We start from the raw sequence: 18,978 nt of genomic DNA, 5'->3' as shown, positions 1-18,978 counted from the left end.
GGAGAGGTTGACAGTGCTGGTAATGAGGTCAAGTTGGACATTTGCAGTGATGTGAAACATTTATTTTCAATTCTGTGAAGTGCCTTGGTGTCTCTTACTACGATAAAGGAGCAATATAAGTGGAATCTGTAACTTGACTTTGTGTTGATAAAGAGATAGGCCTTATTTAGAGTGTTTGTTATCAACAAATTCCTTATCAACATACTGCCTAACTGCATGGGCTGCTCTCAATGGCTGTGCTTGCAGTATGTTCTAATGAGAGGAAACTGGATTGCGTGATTGGTTTAAGTGCAAAGAAGCCCCTGAATACTGATGGCCAGAGTGTGTTTTTTGCTGCAAAATTTGATGAAGTTGTTTCAGTTTTTCTGGGTGATAAAACCTACTTTCCATCCAGTCTCTCTGTTGCTTCCAAAATAAAAAAAAACAGGAAAGTAGCCAAAAAAACTCGGTTCAAGGACAGAGCTGATAAAATGTAGCACAACACAGCTTTATGTGAATTTATCTTGTATTCTTTACAGAGTCATAATTAACAAGGGTTATACACATTACACCATGCAATTAAACTTTATAATATTGTTTGGAAAAATGGTTTAAAAAGTATCTTTGGCACAATCAGCAAATGTTTTATCACATTAAAAGTGTCATGATTTAAGCTCACTAATCATTTATGGAAAACATTATTGCTTAAAAGAGAAATCTAGCCGCCTTATTGGTTCAGTGGTTAATTGTCAATATCCAGTTTATGAAGGTTCTGGCTTGAGGTTTGGTTTGCACTGCAGAAGCTGATGACTGCCAGGGTATTAGATGGAGAACTTACCGTGGCTAGCAAAAGTATTAATACCAAAGATTAAGGCATTGCTGTCTGTTAATACTTATCTGAATTGGCTTTTGAAGAACAACTTGTGTGATGTACAGAGATTATTGGAATTGGAAATGAAAATGTTGCATCTGCTGTTCGAGTCATGAAGAGAGTAATGGTATTGCTTCTGTAACAAACTGTTAAAGAAACAAGGCTAACGTTTACAGAGGAGGTGAAGAAGAGTCAACTCTCGTGATTTGTTATTAAATTAGAAGATCTGAGAATTTAAACTTCCAAATGAAGTAAACATTGAACTGTTAGTAGGATTTGAGGCATAATCCCACTTTGCTGCCTGGCATAATATCGAGTGGTCACTATTGTACGTAACTGTGCGCATATATGTATTTAAATTTTAACTGACAATAAAGTCAGTAAAGATCCTCTTTACTAAGGATACTTTCTAAATCACCGGTCTTTTTCAGCTTTGAAGTTGGTGTCTGTGCAGAAGCCTATCATCAGGAAGACTGGGAACGGAAAACACACATCAACAGTGCCTTTCTGACCTTTGTTATGCTGGACAAAGATGGAGAGCTCAGCACATTGCCCTGCATTAAGCCAGAACCAGGGGTGAGTGCTGTGCTGTTTTAAAAGCAGACATGGCCTATTAAAATCTTTAGAGAAGTAAGTTTAATGTCTTTACCTGGTATGGTCTACATATATCTTAGATGATTCTTAGCAGCTCACTAAAATGGCCACCCGAACAGAGTAATTAAGGATATGCAATAAATGACCGCCTAGCCTGCCAATCCCACACTGGAGAATGAAAGACCTTTTACAAGGCAGTATAATGTGAGTAAGGGTATGTCATTTCACCTCTACTGATCCAGTTCAGTGATCTTCTAGCTGATCTATAGACATAGATGGAAAACAATCAGAATAGATGGGCTGAGAGTCCAATTTCTGAGCTTTATATTTGATATAACCCGCACTGATCACTGCAGACATTGGTATAAATGTGGAATTCTACTTACCATGTGTTCATTTCACACAATATTTTTTAAAAAATGAAACTCTAGTCCCAGAGGACCATAAGGGCTGTCATTAGAGAGGGATGACTGGTTGAGAGGCAAGATTTGAAAAACACCGAATGGGTAACTTTTTCAATCAGAGAGTGGTGTGTGTATGGAACGAGCTGCCAGATGATGTGGTGGAGGTGGGTATAATTACAACATTTAAAAGGCATTTGGATGGGTATATGATTTAGGAAGGATTTAGAGGGATATGGGCCAAATGTTGGCAAATGGGACTAGGTCAGATTGGGATGTCTGCTCAGTGCGGATGAGTTGGACTGAAGACTGTGCTTCCATTCTTTATGACTCTATAGTGATGAGTTTAACGGCAGGGTCACCACATCTCAGGTTGTGAAGGTGGGACATTTGGTAGCGTTAGCTAATGTGGAAATTGAACCTGGACTGTTGACCTCATTCTGCATTGCAAATTAATCATCCTGCCAACTGAGCTAACTGACCCACTATGATAATTCTAAGGATAGCATTGTGTTTTGTTTTGTTTTTGAAAGGTAGATTCTCACTGAAGCATAAGAATTTAATGTTGCTGATTTTAATTTTAATAATAAACAGAAAATTATTAAAATAAATAAAGATAAAATGGAATAAGCTAGACTAGTTACTTGTAATATAAACATGTAAGATTTTTAAAAGTAAGCTAATATTTATTCTTGTTAATACTTTATGAAAAAAAACCTTTTACAGTGACCAAAAACACCTTTGTACAATACACCATAAAATGATTTTTTTGTCATGTCTGAATTTGTAGATTCTGACTTCAACTCCCAGTCTGGAAAATCACTCACTAACCTTTTCCTGGGCTGTCACACATCAGAGTTTTAAACTGTCTCAGCTTTAAACAAGTTCTTCAGAATTTTATCCAAACACTTCTGGTCTGGTACTGCAATTAGACTCCTTACCCCAAGATAATCTATTTTTTACTATCTTTTCCCCCTCTTGGGAGCGCTTTATACATACATCTTCATCTAGAAACTTCCCCCAAAACTGAAACTAAAAAGAACTAGAGATAAAACAGTGTGGAGCTGGAGGAACACAGCAGACCAGGCAGCACCAGAGGAGCAGGAAAGCTGACGTTTTGGGTTGGGACTTTCTGAAGAAGGGTCCTGACCCGAAACATCGGCTTTCTTTCTCCTCTGATGCTTCCTGGCCTGCTGTGTTCCTCCAGCTCCACGCTGTGTTATCTCTGACTCCAACATCGGCAGTTCTTACTATCTCTAACTGAAAAGAACCTTTATTTTCAAGTTATGGGTATCTTTCGTTCGATCTTTTTGGAAAGAAATTCCAGAATTTTCTCTCAGAAATCTTTGATAAATTATTATTTACTTTGTTCAGTCATAAGCCGTCCTAATGTACACAAAACAAGGAGGTTGTGAAAGCTAACTTCCTCAAACCATTTTAAAAGTGGTATCCATGTCTGCAGACATACTTGCAGGTTACTTATGGGTTTTTCTGCATTTGAGATTTAATATGTCACCAATTCAAAATACAACCAACCAAACTTAAAAATTAGTGATCTTAAAATATTTAAAAATGTCACAGTCTCCCACACACTTAGAAGAATGTCTCTTTGAGGCAGAATCAAAATTTAGATGCTAAGCCAAGGGGGATGTTGGCAGGGGTGAGTGAAATCTCGGCAAACCATAGGCTTCTAAGGACCAGCTTAATGAAGGAAAGGGAGAAGAATAGTTGGAGGTATTTTTGAATAGGAATTCCAGACCTACATATCTGAAGACATGACCCCCATCTGGGGTAAGAGTCCATGGTGACGGCCAAGTTGTACAAAAGGCTAAAATCATTACAAGGCTATTCACCTGGGAGGTGATTGGTTTTGTAAACTGACTATATTTACCTCAACAGGATGGAGAAAGAAGATACCGTGAAGCAAGAGCAAGGAAGAAAATACGACTTGACAGGTCAGTAAACCTGAATACCCTAACTCTTTGGTGATAAATGCTTTTACAAAACAGCAGAAGTGAATATCACAGCGATTCTCACACATATTCTTTATTTCAGCATGGCAGCAAGAGAACTTCACATGGTGATTTGCTTTGTGAACCTCTGGAAACATCTGTTGGGTGTCTAAAATATGTGTTGCCAAACAACTGGAAAGGACCATTGTATTTCTTGTTAGAACACAGAGCAAATGGTGCCTGTCACTCAATTACACTGACTGTGCATCCTAAGGCCTGACCCTAATCCCCTAAACCCTCACCCTAATTCTCTGCTAACATGCTCTCAGGTTTCACTTTGTGCCGATCGCAGCAGCCATGCCACGGATAAACAGAATGCAAGGGGATTCCCACTGATGCAGCACAAATCTGCCAACCTAATGTGCATGTTGAATTTGTAGAACACATTGGAATATTTTCCCATATTCAAGGTGCTATATAAAAACAATTTGCTGCTGAAATTTCAATTATTTCTCACCGTGACCACATTTTGAAACTTGAAAATTGTCACCATCTCTCAGTGAGATCGAAGAGGGCAGGATATGATGGAGGTCATGTCTGTTAGAATGGGAGGGCAGCTGTCAAACTGCCAGTGAGAGCTCCACTGCAGGCTTTGCTGCCTTGAAGCTTATGACCCAGAGTTTCAGCTTGAGACCCCATTTGGAGTTCCAGCTCCCTCTTTGTGTTCTAAAATTAATTGACGTCCAATAACTGTACAAATATTCTGCCTTTTGGGCTAAATGGTGCATTGCCCTGTGGAGTAAGGAAAATTCAGTCGGTTTAATTGCAATATTCTACAACATGAAGCTGCTGGAAACAGCAGTAATCCCAGAAGTCCCTCCCCCACCTTTTGTGTAAATGCAGTAAATGTGTGTTAATACAAAAATATTGTTTAGTTAATTGTAGATTCTTGTACCTTCAGTGACAGAGAGGTATCATTTTTTTTCTCCTGGCGAAGTCATGTTTACAGCAAATTAATCCAAAATTGTATGTATGTGGTATGGTTGTTTGGACATGGGATTTCCTTGCATGATCCTTTAGGCTGAGATTTGGAGTTTTAACAGGATCTCAGTTGAATGTACTTATTTTTTTTCTGAATGTTCCCTTTTGAGTTCTGATGGCACACACCAATCAGTGGAGACTGATGCAATTTCATGGCATCAAGGCCTTGAATGTTTAATCTGAAAGTTGATTGTTGGATTCGTTTTCAGTCTCTGATGCTTAGCCGTAATGTTGATTTTCTTTTTCAGTGCAATTTTGCATTCCACACTGGGGAAAGAGAAAGCTTATGTTATATTAGCTTCTTCCACAACATTTGGGTGTACTGAGTGTTTCATAGCCAACTTTTGAATCATAATTGGTTTTGTAAAATGGAAAGCACAGTAATAAATTTACACACAACAGAACTGCACACACGGCAATGGGTGAATGATCAGGTAAAGCTAAATAATTTTTTTTTGGCAAGGTGGAGAGGAAACTTTTCTGCTTTGAAAAGTGTTTGTTTTACATCTACCTGACAGGTCGGATGACACCTCAGTTTTACTCCATCTTAAAGGTGGCATCTTCAAAGTTTGATTACTGCCATGCTGTATCAGCCTGTGTTTGTGTTTGTGTCACTGGGGGTGGATTTAAACCTCTGACTTTCTGACACAGAAGCAAGGGTATTATCACAGAGCCAAGTCCAGCAATTAACGTTTGAGAACAAGTCCACATGCTCTGAATGGGCCTGACATTGTCATATTCCAAGTAAAATCTAATAAGAGTCTAAAAGAGTTATAGTTAAAAATCATGTGCTAAAACCTACAAATTCCTCCAGGTAATTAAGAGTTTGAACTAGACAAATGAACTGTATTTGCAGATCTTTTTATAGAAATTTAAAATCCTATTGTTTTCTTTCAGAAAATACATCATTTCACGTAAGCAAACTGAAGTACCACTATCTGTGCCCTGGGACCCCAGCAATCAGGTAATCTCTCTTTCCTGATACAGATAATTTAGAGTAGGAACCTTTCATTTTCATAATCAAATAAGTTGTCTTTTTGTCTGTTGCTTTACCCCTTTGCCTGGCTATAATAGATGTAATCTTTGTATGTTCCTACTTATTTTACCTACTTTATTTTAACGATTTGATAACTGGTTCTTTGTATTAGTGATCAGGTTTGTATATTCACAAAAAGCAGTTTAACTTTAGCCATCTGTGGAATATATTTTTAGTGAGGATGATTTCGGTCAGTTCTGATGGCCATATTTATACGTGTCATGAACAAAACTTAAACCTTGTATGGTGGTCAGATTTGATAGGCGGTTTACAACTTGCCTCATCTTACTCCTTGTTACTTTAGTGGTAAGCCCCATTATCTGTGACCTCCTAACTATGTTGTATTACCCAGGTCAACAGAAGTCAGTCAGGTCTCGTGTTGTATGTTGCTGTCCAGTTTTTAAGCCCTTACCTTTTTTTGTTTATTAGCATAATGTGTCCACCCTGTGCTTGTCTTCCCCTTTTTCCTCCCCTTCTTATCAGAAGGGCATGATTCCTGCTAAGGTACCACTCAGAACAGGAACCCACAACCAGTAATTCATCTTAAGTGCCCTTTTATCATGGAAAACCCAGGAAGGATGTTAGTGTATTGAACGTCAAAGTTAAGTCCAATCTTGTCATCCACATTTCCAATGAATAGTCGTAGATAGCGATCAGGATTGGTAAATCTGACTTATTTCTTATATGGTCTCCTGCTGGTATCGCAGGAGTACTGAAGCCAGTTACAGCACTCAAAATGTTCTGACAAAGGTCAGCAAATTCTGCATTAACCAGGCATCAACCCTGATATCTTCTAGTATCAATATGTCAATGCTACACACTGGCTTAATCAACTGATGTTTGAAGTGACTACTTTGCTTTTTGTTTGTTTTAAGGTTTACCTCAGCTACAATAACATTTCTGCACTGAAAATGTTGGCTGCAAAGCAAAACTGGGTTCTGAACTGCACACACAACAAGGCAAGTTAAACTAACAGTAACATAGAGTTTAAGGAATCAGCCAACTGTTTGGAAAATGATGCAAATTTCCTTTTTCTAGGCCAAACTGTTCACTCTGGAGGAAGGTCAGTTTCTGTCCTTCAAAGCAGAAATGTCTGTTTCTGTAAACGTCAAGCAAGTTTTCATGCTCCTGTCTGATATGAGCCGTCGACATGAATGGGATACCCACTATCAGTAAGAAGAATGATATAAACTAAGAATGGCCATCATTGACTGTGAAAGAAAGGATAATGAAAAGGAAAATATTGATACAATTCAGTGTACCAGGGAGTACAGAGATGTTATTTCTCTCTCTCCTCTGATGGAACAAATGAAATCTGATTTAACTTTTCTTCTGTTTAAGAAAGCAGAGTGATACATCACTTGGTGATGAGCTGCCAAACAGCATATGGTCACATAGCTTCAGAGAACACGATTTTTGAACTAACTCTCCTTGTGATTCAACTCAGTCCTCGAGCATCAATGTCTTTTTCTTTCACGGGGTGGGTGTGATGGTCATTATTGCTATATGGGCCGGCCATGTAGGTGCTGTAGCCGCTACAGCAGGTGAGAGTCCGTGTTTTCTGCGATGAGTGACTCGCATTCTGACACCCCAAAACATTGCCAGCACCTGCAGGACTTGGGTATGACGGTAATGCAAAGCTGTTCTCTTACCTGGATGGATGGAATTGGATCAATACCATCTAGCTTGATTGCATCTCATCCACTAGCCTTAAAGCCCCCTCTATCATCAACACAGAGAGGCTGCGCTGTACACAATCTACAGTAAGCCCAGCAGAAACTCACCACCGCTTTTTCAGCAAAGCCTTCAAAAGCTGCTAATTCCACTTTCTAGAAGCACAAGGATGGGAGGTGTGTTAGAACACCAATGACTTTGAATTATTTACCAAGTCACCAAACCATCCTGATTTCATCATATATCGTTATTCCTTCATTATTGTCAGGTCAAAATCATGGGATTCCACCTTCACGACACTGACAACATCTTCACAAAGCAAACTAAGGACGGGCAATAAATACCAATCTTTTCAGTTAAGCCCATTACCCCAGAATTAGTACAAGAGTATTCACAGTATGTAGTTACGTTCAATTTACATCAGGGATCAGTGAATTTATTTCTACCTGAATTTCTCTGGAATTATATCGTATTTGTGGAACTATGATGGGATAGCTTATACACGGTTAGTGGATGGAAGATCTGAGGGTTTTCAAAGTGGAAGGACCAGGCATCTCTAGAGTGCCCAAAGAGGAGCTACCTGGAGGCCTGACCGAGGCACGTCCTTTGAATGGGTGCCTTCTGGCACTGCCCTGTCTTATTCTAAGGAAGTGGCACCTGGAGTGAAGTCAGGGTGCTTTGTCCTCTTTGCTGAGTACTAGTGATGGAGTATAGGTTTGTCCATATATGCATGTCCATGGCAGTTGCTAGCCTGCCCACGGAGGTAGCCAAATGCACACCAGCTTGCTTCAGCACAATACGTAAAGCATTGTCCTCCAACCTTGGAGTCAGTTTCCTGAGTGTCCCTGACAGATTTCCCTGCTGCTTTCGTGTCTGCTTGTGCATATTGTCGAAGTTACTAATGTCCAAAGCCATGGGATTGTCTTCTGCCTGGGGCTGAGCAGGTGCCTGGCCACAGACATTACTCTGACTGTCAGAAATGGTGTTGGGGAGCATTTCTTCCTCCCGCCAACTGCAGTGACATGACAGTGATGTGTTGAGTAGAATATGAACACCACCACCACAACTCCCCCCACCTTGTTAATATCAAAGCCAGAATGATGGTTATTGTTGCACACTCCTACCCCAAGCCCTTCCCACCCTTAGTACCATTTCCCTCCCATGCCGTATTGTCCACCAACCTTATTTTTGAGTTGCTTTCCTTAACAATTATTATTGCATCTGTATGCCAGCATGCTGCCTCCAATCCTCAAATATTCCCTCTACAGCAATGACACCTGATAACCCTCCTTGACTTCCAGTTAACTGATGCCCTGGACTGACCATGTCCTACTCCACTGAAAGACCAGAGCCCTGACTGATCTCTCTACAGATCCCCCAGTGTCTTGCCACGGCACCCTGGATTGGTTGAACTGGACCTTCAGGACTGACTGTGGCTCACTCCCTGTGATGTTATGCACCTTGTGACCCTGGTCTTCCCCATGTTCCTCACTGGCCATTTCCATGCCAGGACTGATATCAGATCTGACCTAAACCTACAGTGGTGGGACCCACATCCTGAGCGATGACAGAACCCGTTAAAGTTTCAGACATGGCCATTTGGTTGAAGCACATGTAGTCTGTATGCCATATAAGCTGTTGCCACATGCTGTAGATGTGATACTGATGCAGCACAATTCCATTCAGCCACTATGACTGATCATTGCTGGTGAATGCGACAAGCTGCCTGACCTTGTGGTCTGTGTTAAATAGCATGACAAAGCAGAAAACAGAGGCTACAACTTCTGAACGATATGGCAGTGTGCAAAAAGACAAAGCAAGGTAGAGATGCTGTGAGCATCCAACTAGGTGCAAAGTGAGAGAGTAAGGAAAATCCTGGAGTTCACCCTGTTCTGATACATGAGATTAGTGTGTGACCCTGTGCGCACTGTCCCTGTATTAGCATTGCCATGAAAGGTGTGACTGAGCTTCAAAGTGCAGCATTGAAGTAGTGAGCTCTATTCTGAGTGAGTTGAAGATGTACCATGATGTGGTGAGGCTGGTGTGCCCAGTGCCAACTCCATGGATGAAGGATGCAGGCAGTCACTGCCAGTGAATGTGCCTGGAGATGGTGGGGACTGGCAGCCAGGCTGGAGCCCAGAAGAGCATGTGGTGGCCAGGCTGGAGCCACCATTACCCAGGAATTGTTATCACCTATTTTCCCTCCACTGCCTGGTAAAATAACAAACTGCAATAAGTAATGTAAAGTTAGATAATGACGTGTGAGAACGCCTGCTGCTCACTAACAAGATTCTCCTCTCGCCATTTAAAACCTTGTGTGGAAAATCAGACTCTTCCCCCCCCCCCCCCGCCACCCCATATCAAGAATCACATGTTTCTGATCTCAAAGTATTTTTCCAACTAATTTGCCATTGCCCGTGTCGTTCAGGTGCTCGAAAGATTCCACTTCACAATTCTGAATTACATTATAAAGCAAAGGCTTTTCAGTCTGACTGGATGGCAGCTGTTGACATTACGTTAAGGGATGGGATGCAGCCTGAGATACTACTTTGATGCAGTGGTGTGGAACCAAGTCTGAGGAAACTCTGGCAATGCTGAAGTAGCTGTCAAACAGTCCGAAGGTGTCAGCAGATTTGATGGAGTCCCTTGTGCGCTGGAGGAGCCCTAGATACAGTTCATTGTGTGCAGCCAAAACTGAGTGGGAAAGTTAACTTCATCCCAGCTCATATAGAAAGGACAGAAATTGTCAAACTGGTCAGAGATTATCATGTGATATATTCCTTAAAGAGCTGTCTTAAGTTTTATAATGTATTTTTCTCCCTCTCCCATGGGTTGTAATGAGCAGAGCTCCAGGGGAGTGAAATATTTGATGGGTGTGAGAAGTAGGAATATTAGGCTCAAGCAGCAAGACAATAAAAGTAATGCTGAGGACCTGGCAAGATTTGCACATGAATCAAGCAGTTGGAATACTGGGAGTTCTGGTCTGCAAAGATCATTGTTTTATCCTGAGGATATCCACTCAGAAATGAGTTGTTCCCCCAACTCCCCCTAGGGTGGTGCATGTGGAATCATCTAAGTATGGAGTGAATTTTCAGCAGACCTGCAGCATCTGTGGAGAAAAAAAAATCAGAATTAACATTTCGGGTCCAGTGACCCTTTCTGAGAACCCAGTTCTGAGGAAGGGCCGTCAGACCCGAAACATTAACTCTGATTTCTTCACAGATGCTGCCAGACCTGCTGAGCTATTCCAGCGACTTCTGTTTCACGGAAACAGTGAAACACACTGGCACCTCTTGCTGTCCCTAATAAAGATACTAGAGGGGATCCCTACTCCAGCGGGAAGTCTTCATGAGGGAAAAGAGAATTGACAAAGAGAAAATTCCAAACTGTTGCCATTTCCATTCTTGGAGTGTATCAAATTTTGAGGAGTGAATTTATATTTTCCTTCATGGGTTTTCATGTAGAAAACTAGGGGATAAATTCTTCCATAACGATTTGAGTCATTAACATCACCACCAAAAGAAGAAAGAGAGAAGTTAGGCGTAATAACTTCACCATAGTGGTGTTAGGACCAGACTAAGCAACAACGGCAGAATCTGTTCCAGTTTTCAAAGGGGAAGTGATTTATTGGGGGCCGAGAAAGGGCAGGAGAATGAGGCAAAGCTGATAGTTCTTTCAGAGAATAGCTACAAGCTTAATGAACTGATTGGTCTCTTCTTCCACTGGAAGATTCTATGAAGCAAATAAGAATATCCATAGGGGAGGACTTTTTCAGCTAGTGGAAAAAATGGGATTTCTAAATAATAAGAATATAAAATAAGAAATCATAGAATTAGATGTTTTACATAAAATTATAACAATTAGATGTCACATGAGTTTGATTAATGCTGTGGCTTCAAAATGAGTTATTGAAGTATACTCTACTCCTTGCATGCAGAAAAGCAAATAAACTCATACGACTTCTGATCATTTTATGATTCCTCCCAAGGAAATTTGAGTTGATACAAAAGGTGGATGAAGATGATGTCATCTATCACGTTATCTCCCCTTCTGTCGACAAGGAGAGTCAATTTCAAGACTTTGTTTTACTGGCGTCTCGTAGAGTACCTTGTGCTGATGGGTAATTTCACTTCGATTTTCTTCAAATAAAGAAGCAGACTGAGAAACCTTTTAAAAAGTTGAAAAAATCTCCCAACAGTATTTCTGAAGAAATGAAAAGCCAAGTTTTCGTGTTTAAATTTTCAGGTCCAGAGGTGCTGTTTGACAGAAATTACCACATACCGTGTCAAGTCATTACAAGCCCAAGGGATCAGTTCTATACTGTGTTTAGTGGGTCATTAGTAGTTTAATGTTATTGCACCTCTCGTACCTTCCTCTATCTTAATGCCATGTTTCATTCCAATTTTCATCTTTCTCTTCATGATTTAAACCTGATTTATAATTCCCTGGGTCATGTTTTTAATTTAAAACTTGCATGTCTGTGTGAGAATACTTCTGTCGTGATTGAGGAACTTTGCCAGCGTATGCTTACAGGGCTCCTGCAGGGGTTGTCACCTGGTTCAGAAACAGATGATGACAGTGAAACCTTATTAAGTAACTATTAGCATAGTGCATAATGAGCACAGTCTTTCCATCTCTCTTTACAAAATCTCAGCTGTTATACCCAAATGCTATGTATCCTGTGTTGTCACAATGCATTCACATCTGTTACAATGTCCTTGCCAAGCCATCCAGGTCTTCATGAAAACTGGGTGTCGTAGCCAGCATCAAAAAGATATGTTTAGAGAAACATTTACTAGAATGTAGAGCTGGGAGACGCAGGACTGCTTTTCATGGCTCCTCATGAAAGCCACGGGCTGCTGCTGACCCTGCAACCCCCAATGACATATCAATCAGGGATGCTACAGCCTAAAAATTTAAGTAATTTTCTGTGGTGAGTTGAGGACATCCAGCAGACATCTGTAGCTCATCAATCTGGGGTTACTGAGGTGTTGCAGCTACTTGTCTGTTGCAGGGATCACTTCCAGCCTCCAGTATGTATCAGCTGACTGCATAAAACATCTGTAGTCCAGTTAATAGATTTATTCCTATTTCTTTTGTTAACTTTTACCATCAATATATCCAGCCAGTTGATATTATCAGGTTCTGTCTTTTACCCTTCAATATAGACAGTCTCCTATTTCAACCACTCTTGCCACTTGTATCCATCTATCAACAGATGAAATCTTATCAGTTCTCAGGGTTAACCATTTAATGTTCCAAAATTGTAAAATGAGCCTCTGTATTTTCCCTCTGTTTATATCCAGATTGCTCAAACTGTAGAATATTCAGCTTTTTTTTGACCTAATCTTGACTACCTGTTTTTCGGGATGGAGAGAATGGTAATGTTGGCAGATTTTTCTCTGTTCAGAATGTTCTATACATTTCCACGGTCAGGTCAGGTCATCCTGTACCTTTTAACAATAGCTCGTATTTTTAGCAGCTGCAATTAATTTCAGAAATCCAATTGTTGCAACAAATGCCTAATCTATTGTCTAAATAACCTGATATTTAGCTTGAGGTGCTGAACTGTAAAATTTACAGAAAAAAACTTGTAAAATGGCCACCTACCAAACTATTTCGCAGCAGGTCAGCAAGGCATGTCGCAGCCAATCTCTCCTGCCTTCTCGGGAGACTCCCTGGTGGAAGCTGCATGGAGTCTTAGAGTTTAGAAGCAGACCCTTCAGTCCAACTGGTCCTTGCCAACCTATGCTGAAAAAATGCAAGTGACCCTCGGGCTAGAATCTGGAACCAGGTCACAGCTTGTGGTGAGCACAGGTTCTTCTACATGCTGTACTGATTTTAAGGCTGAATAGGAAATCTAGGCTATGGTGTTGGAACTGTTATTCTAGTGTTACTAACTTATATCATGTTATTTATTTGTCTGTAGGCTTTAAAGGATAAAATAGTTAAGCAAAATATCCCATTTTGTCATTTGCTTTATAATGCAAAAATCCAGCAACGATTAAAGCAGTAAGTCACTTGTTATAAACTTTGTTTTTCTAGCGATCCGTATCTGATAGCGCTCCGCTCAGTCAGACTCGCTGCGGCCCCACCAATTGAGGGTCTTGTTCGAAGTGAAGTATTGTGTGCAGGCTTTACACTTTGGGAAGAAGAAGTCACTCGCACCAGGGTAAGAGTCCTGTCTCCAATTAGTGAATGGTAATGATCAATTTATTCCAAAGGTTTGTATTTATTATTAACATAAATCAAGTTGACCTGAATAAATAGTAAAATGTGAGGCTGGATGAACACAGCAGGCCAAGCAGCATCTCAGGAGCACAAAAGCTGGCGTTTCGGGCCTAGACCCGCTCTCTGATGAAGGGTCTAGGCCCAAAACGCCAGCTTTTGTGCTCCTGAGATGCTGCTTGGCCTGCTGTGTTCATCCAGCCTCACATTTTATTATCTTGGAATTCTCCAGCATCTGCAGTTCCCATTATCTCTGACCTGAATAAATAGTTCTCTTTACCCAAAGATATGGTTGTTAAATGGAGTCTGACAGTGAATGTAGAGTAAGATTTCCTTTAACTTATTCAGACTGACTAGCTGTTTCCTGAATCTAAAAGCCAACAGATTAAAAACAGAGAGCCTCAAGGGTCTAGGCCCGAAACGTCAGCTTTCCTGCTCCTGAGATGCTGCTTGGCCTGCTCCATCCAGCTCTACACCTTGTTAGCTCAGATTCTGCAGCATCTGCGGTTCCTGTTATCTCAGATTAAAAACAGTTAAGTTCTCCAAAGGAAGTGGTGGGATATACTAGATTGCTCTAACACATTACAGGATCTGAAATGGTCCTAGGTTTAGTATTGTAGTAAATGACTTGTTATAACACAGGTGCTGGTTTGGGAGTCATACTTTCACAGCACAGTGGGGTTGACACAACTAAATTATACTGCTGAGTCTGCAAATCTTTGTAAAAAAACAAGATTGAAAATACCATTCACTGACACAAAACTGGCAACTGCTTGTTGTTCGAAGTTAAACTTAGTAATAAATTAAAATTTGAAAGTTTTCCCAGTAGCTCCATGGCTTCAAGTTTGCAAACACAAAAGCCTGAAGATCAGGTGACTGGTTTGATTACAATCTGCATTGTTAGCTGCTCATTTGGAGAATGGATTAGCCACAGTGTTTGGGTTAGTGACTAAAATGCTGTTGCTAATTACTGTCCTGTAACGCAGCTGTAAATATGTTTGCACAATGGCCTGGGGGCAGCATAGCAGAATTTTATCATTTCAGGTTGTGTACTGTTGAAGTATGACTCAGTTTTCTTCAAGACATCCTTCCTTCCTAATTTGGAATACCCAGAATTTAACAGAGTATTCCAGATGATGCTGGATGAGCGTTGCAGTACATGTTTGTGTTTTTTATAATCTGTATTCCTTGATTAAAACAAATCATCCTTTTTTACATCTACAAGTTAATGTTGAATGATTTCTCTAGCTGGACTCCCCCAGCTTATATTTTTCGCTGACTGTCCATGTCCCCATCTGCTGCTGCTACCACATCCAGCATCACTCCTTTCAGCCTAGCATATTGCATCTTGGTCTTGGTGACAACTTGTTATACCTGTATGTAGGCCTCTGTTTATTGTCCCAGTTCTGCAGTCAGCCCATATGACCACCTCAAACTTTATAGCTTCCACAGCAGTAAACATAACTGGTGATCCCCCACAAAATTAGAAGAAAAGAAGGGATCGGGATAGAGGAAATGGGGAAAAAGCAGTTTGGAGTCAAGGGAAGGGAAGAGAACAAGGGATCAAGAGGCTTATGGAAACAGGTTGACGGAGAGGAGATGAGCTAGGACAATGATGCAGAGCAAAGGAAATAGGAGATTTAATAGGTGATATGCAGCTTATTCTTTGTGGCTTTTGAAATGTTAAAGTTTCAAGAAACACTTCTCAGCAAAGAGATACTATGGAGCCACAGTTCCATCATTAATTTCCCACAGACGCTGGTGTTCTAATTTTCTAAAAGGGAAGGTACAGAGCAGAGATGTGATAGAAAAGGATTGGGGACACTGGAAGTGAGGATGAATTGGTGGCACCCTATCATTTTTTAAAAAGAAATATCATTCGTGTGATGTGGGCATCACAGACAGGCCAGCATTCATTGCCCATTGCTTGTTGCTCTTGAGAAGATGGTGGTGAGCTTCCTTCTTGAATCATTGCACTCCAAATGCTGTAGGTATACCCACTGTGCTATTCGAGGGAATTCCAGAATTTTGACTCAGTAAAACTGAAGAAATGGTAATATATTTCCAAGTCTGACAGTAACTGACTTAGAGGGGGAATCTTACATATGTTGAGATACATGTGTATCTGCTGACCTTATCCTTCTAGATGGTAGTGGTCATGGGTTTGGAAGGTGTTGTCTAAGAAACCATGATGAGTTTCTCCAATGCATTTAGTAGAACGTAGACACTGTTGCTACTAAATATCGTTGGTGGAGGGACTAAATATTTGTGGCTGTGTTGCCAGTCAAGTGGGCTGCTTTGTCCTGCATTAATCAAGCTTTATAAGTATTGGTGAATGTGGGGAAATGGGGAGCATTTCATCGCACTCCTGACTTGTGCCTTACAGATGATGAATAGGTTTTGGGGAGTCAAGTTACTTGCTGCAGGTTTCCTAGTCTCTGGCCTGCTATTCTAGCCATAGTATTTATGTTGCTATTCCAGTTCAGTGGTAACCCAGGTTTTGCTCAATTTTGGTCACACTCCCAATCATGTCACCATTCCCCACCCCTCTCCATCTGCAAACCAGACCTTTTTTTGGAAATTTTCATTGCTGAGATGAAGGTATCACTGGCTAGGCCTGCTTTATTTCCCATTCTAATTGCCCAGAAAGCAATTAAGAGTCAGCTGCATTACGGTCAGTCCGGAGTCACATGTAGACTAGACCAGGTAAGAATGGCTATTTCCTTCCCTAAAGGACATTAATGAAACAGATGGGGTTTTCCTGACAATTGACAATGGGTTCATGGTTATTAGATTCTTAATTCCAGATTTTTATTGAATTCATGTGTTATGGTGGGATATGAACCCAGATCCCAGAAAATTACCTGAGTGTCTGGATCAAGAGTCCAGTGATGTTACCACTAGGACATTGCCTTTCCATTTAGTTCTTGTTGTGTGGCCTGTCATTTCCTACATCACACTTAATACAGGCTAACTATGTGTAAAATAAATTATTTTTACATAATGTCAAAGTAGACACTTTGGAATACACAGAAGTACTATTCAGGAAATGAAAACACTGGAATTACGGTGCATTCTGATTATTGTCCTGATTAGTAATTGACCTCTGGACTGGTTTTGTCAATCTTCCTGGCTATAAAAGAACACCGCTTCAGTTCAGTAGTAGAATATACATGGCACAGGTTTTCTTTCCTTACAGAGTGCTGTACATATCATTTCACCTATCTCCTTACATCGCTGAAACATCTAGAAGTGTTTCAACATAAAAGATGTTATGGAAATACAAGTTGTTATCAGTACATCTCCCATATTAAACATAAATTTAGTACGTGAAAGCATTTCTATTGTGACAGATTTCAGTTTACAGCCTCTCCCCATGTGCACTCCCTTCCTATTTTTGTGAATCAAGGCATGTCAGACTTCCCTGTGCATTTGCCTATGTAATGGTAATATTTGCTCTATTCAAACTAGTTTGGATGGTGATCAGGTGTTTTATGGAATTGACACTATTCACTCCTATCCCTGCCTCAGCCTACCCAATGGAAAAAAAAATGCAAGGAAGCCAAACAGCTAATATTTGAATATGGCACCTCAGCGATTTGTGTTTTCTTGTATATACTTATCCTCCCACTCCTTTAAGGACTTATGGCTCTTTAGGCTCTGGTACTTACCCATCTCTACACTAGGATTAGCTACTCTAGAACAGACCAAAAATAAACCTGAGACATCCCCATTTTTGTATAATTTCAGTGCAAACAACCTGTGCAGTTTCCGGCACAGCCATTGGGAGAAATCATGATTATCTGGTTTCATGAAAGGAAAAAAACAGGCTGTAGGACAGAATGTATCTGCTGTCAGTGTTTGAAGTTAATGAAGATACTTGTCTTTTTTTTTTCAGATTACCTACTACATTCAGGCGACTCCTGGTGTTCTCCCGTACATCACCCGTGACATTACCGGACTCTCTGCTGACCTCTGTAAAGTCTTTGAGGCTTGTAATAAATTTCTCGAACAAAATAAGAATGTGGACTATGTAGTTTTGTAATATTTGTGCGATGTAGGGCTGGATACCTGTTCCTGTACAGTTTGCATCACATAATAATCCAGGGGATTGGTGCAAGAGGAACTAGGTCATGGGATAAATGAGATGTTGGTTCAGTTTTGATCAACTGGAACTCCAAGTGTATGATGATTAAGCTTGTTGAGCTTTTACAGTGCATAACTTTTGTATATTTTTGTAGTAATGGCATTGTTCTTGGTTAATTAAGATTGTACACAAATGGAACTCCATTATGTAATAGTGTGTAGTTCTTGGAAATTACTGTTATCTGATTTAGAGAAGGGATCACTGCAATAATTTGTAAATTTGAGTAAAGTTTTTGTACAGAATACTAACTGCCTCTTGCATACAACAATTTATTACAGATGGCCCAATTTAATTTGTTTTATTGTAATTTTCAGAAGAATGAACTTTAAAGATGAAAAAATGAGGAATTTAAGAATAACTGTCATTGATAAAAGACAATAATATTTTTAATTGATCATTTTACTGGTCACTGAGCCTACCAAATATTTTCGATGCTCTTTGGATGTGTATAGTGAGATTTTTTTTCCCCTATTCTTTACAAACTGCCAACAAATTTATTCAATCAAGTCATGTTCTCTGTAAAGTTAAATTTGATGATTTTTTTTAGTTTCTGAGTTGAGTGTGTGGATTCAGAAAGTTACTTTACCATTAAGTCACAATCAATTATCCTTACAACTGGAACCAGTGCTCGTTAATGCTACAATTTATTACTGAAACACAGATCAAAATTAATTTAATCCGATGGGAGAATCAAAGTTACCGACAGTAAACTTATTGCATTGATTACCACAAAGTATTTCCACGGTGATTGTGGAAACCAAATTTCCTGTGAATTAATTCTGTCATTTGAAACACTAAATAAAAACACACTGAACTGTGATTGTGTACATTTTATTGATGACTAAAACTTGAAATGCAAATTTTTGCAAAGTAGGAAGATAACAAACCTGCCTGTCAACATAAAATCGGCTAGTTACAAATAGCAAATGATTCAACGGTTATGCATTAAGTCAAACATCACTTGCTGTTTCTGCAGTGTCGTCACGACATCAGCCACTTGCAAGTGACTGATTTAAAAGACTACAGTGAAGCAATTCAATTTTGCCCTTATTCAT

The 18,978-nt window shown here is 40.0% G+C and overlaps 1 protein-coding gene across 6 annotated transcripts in view; it reads left to right on the top strand.

The window, feature by feature from the left end:
- acot11a (acyl-CoA thioesterase 11a) overlaps nt 1-18,735 on the top strand; it is a 68,358-nt gene extending 49,623 nt beyond the window's left edge. For all 6 annotated transcript variants that reach the window (XM_048538869.2, XM_048538864.2, XM_048538865.2 and 3 more), the window contains 8 exons: nt 1,282-1,426; nt 3,745-3,800; nt 5,736-5,802; nt 6,750-6,833; nt 6,913-7,046; nt 11,537-11,668; nt 13,594-13,720; nt 17,675-18,735. In XM_048538869.2, the coding sequence (XP_048394826.2) occupies nt 1,282-1,426; nt 3,745-3,800; nt 5,736-5,802; nt 6,750-6,833; nt 6,913-7,046; nt 11,537-11,668; nt 13,594-13,720; nt 17,675-17,821 (892 nt within the window). In that variant the 3' untranslated portion in view covers nt 17,822-18,735. The remainder of the gene's footprint in view (nt 1-1,281; nt 1,427-3,744; nt 3,801-5,735; nt 5,803-6,749; nt 6,834-6,912; nt 7,047-11,536; nt 11,669-13,593; nt 13,721-17,674) is intronic.
- The last annotated feature ends 243 nt before the right edge of the window (nt 18,736-18,978 follow it).

The sequence above is a fragment of the Stegostoma tigrinum genome, chromosome 8 (genome assembly GCF_030684315.1).
Source record: "Stegostoma tigrinum isolate sSteTig4 chromosome 8, sSteTig4.hap1, whole genome shotgun sequence".
Classification (NCBI taxonomy): Eukaryota; Metazoa; Chordata; class Chondrichthyes; order Orectolobiformes; family Stegostomatidae; genus Stegostoma; species Stegostoma tigrinum.
The sequence above is the reverse complement of the archived record's forward strand: the minus strand, read 5'-3'. Positions and strand labels throughout refer to the sequence as shown.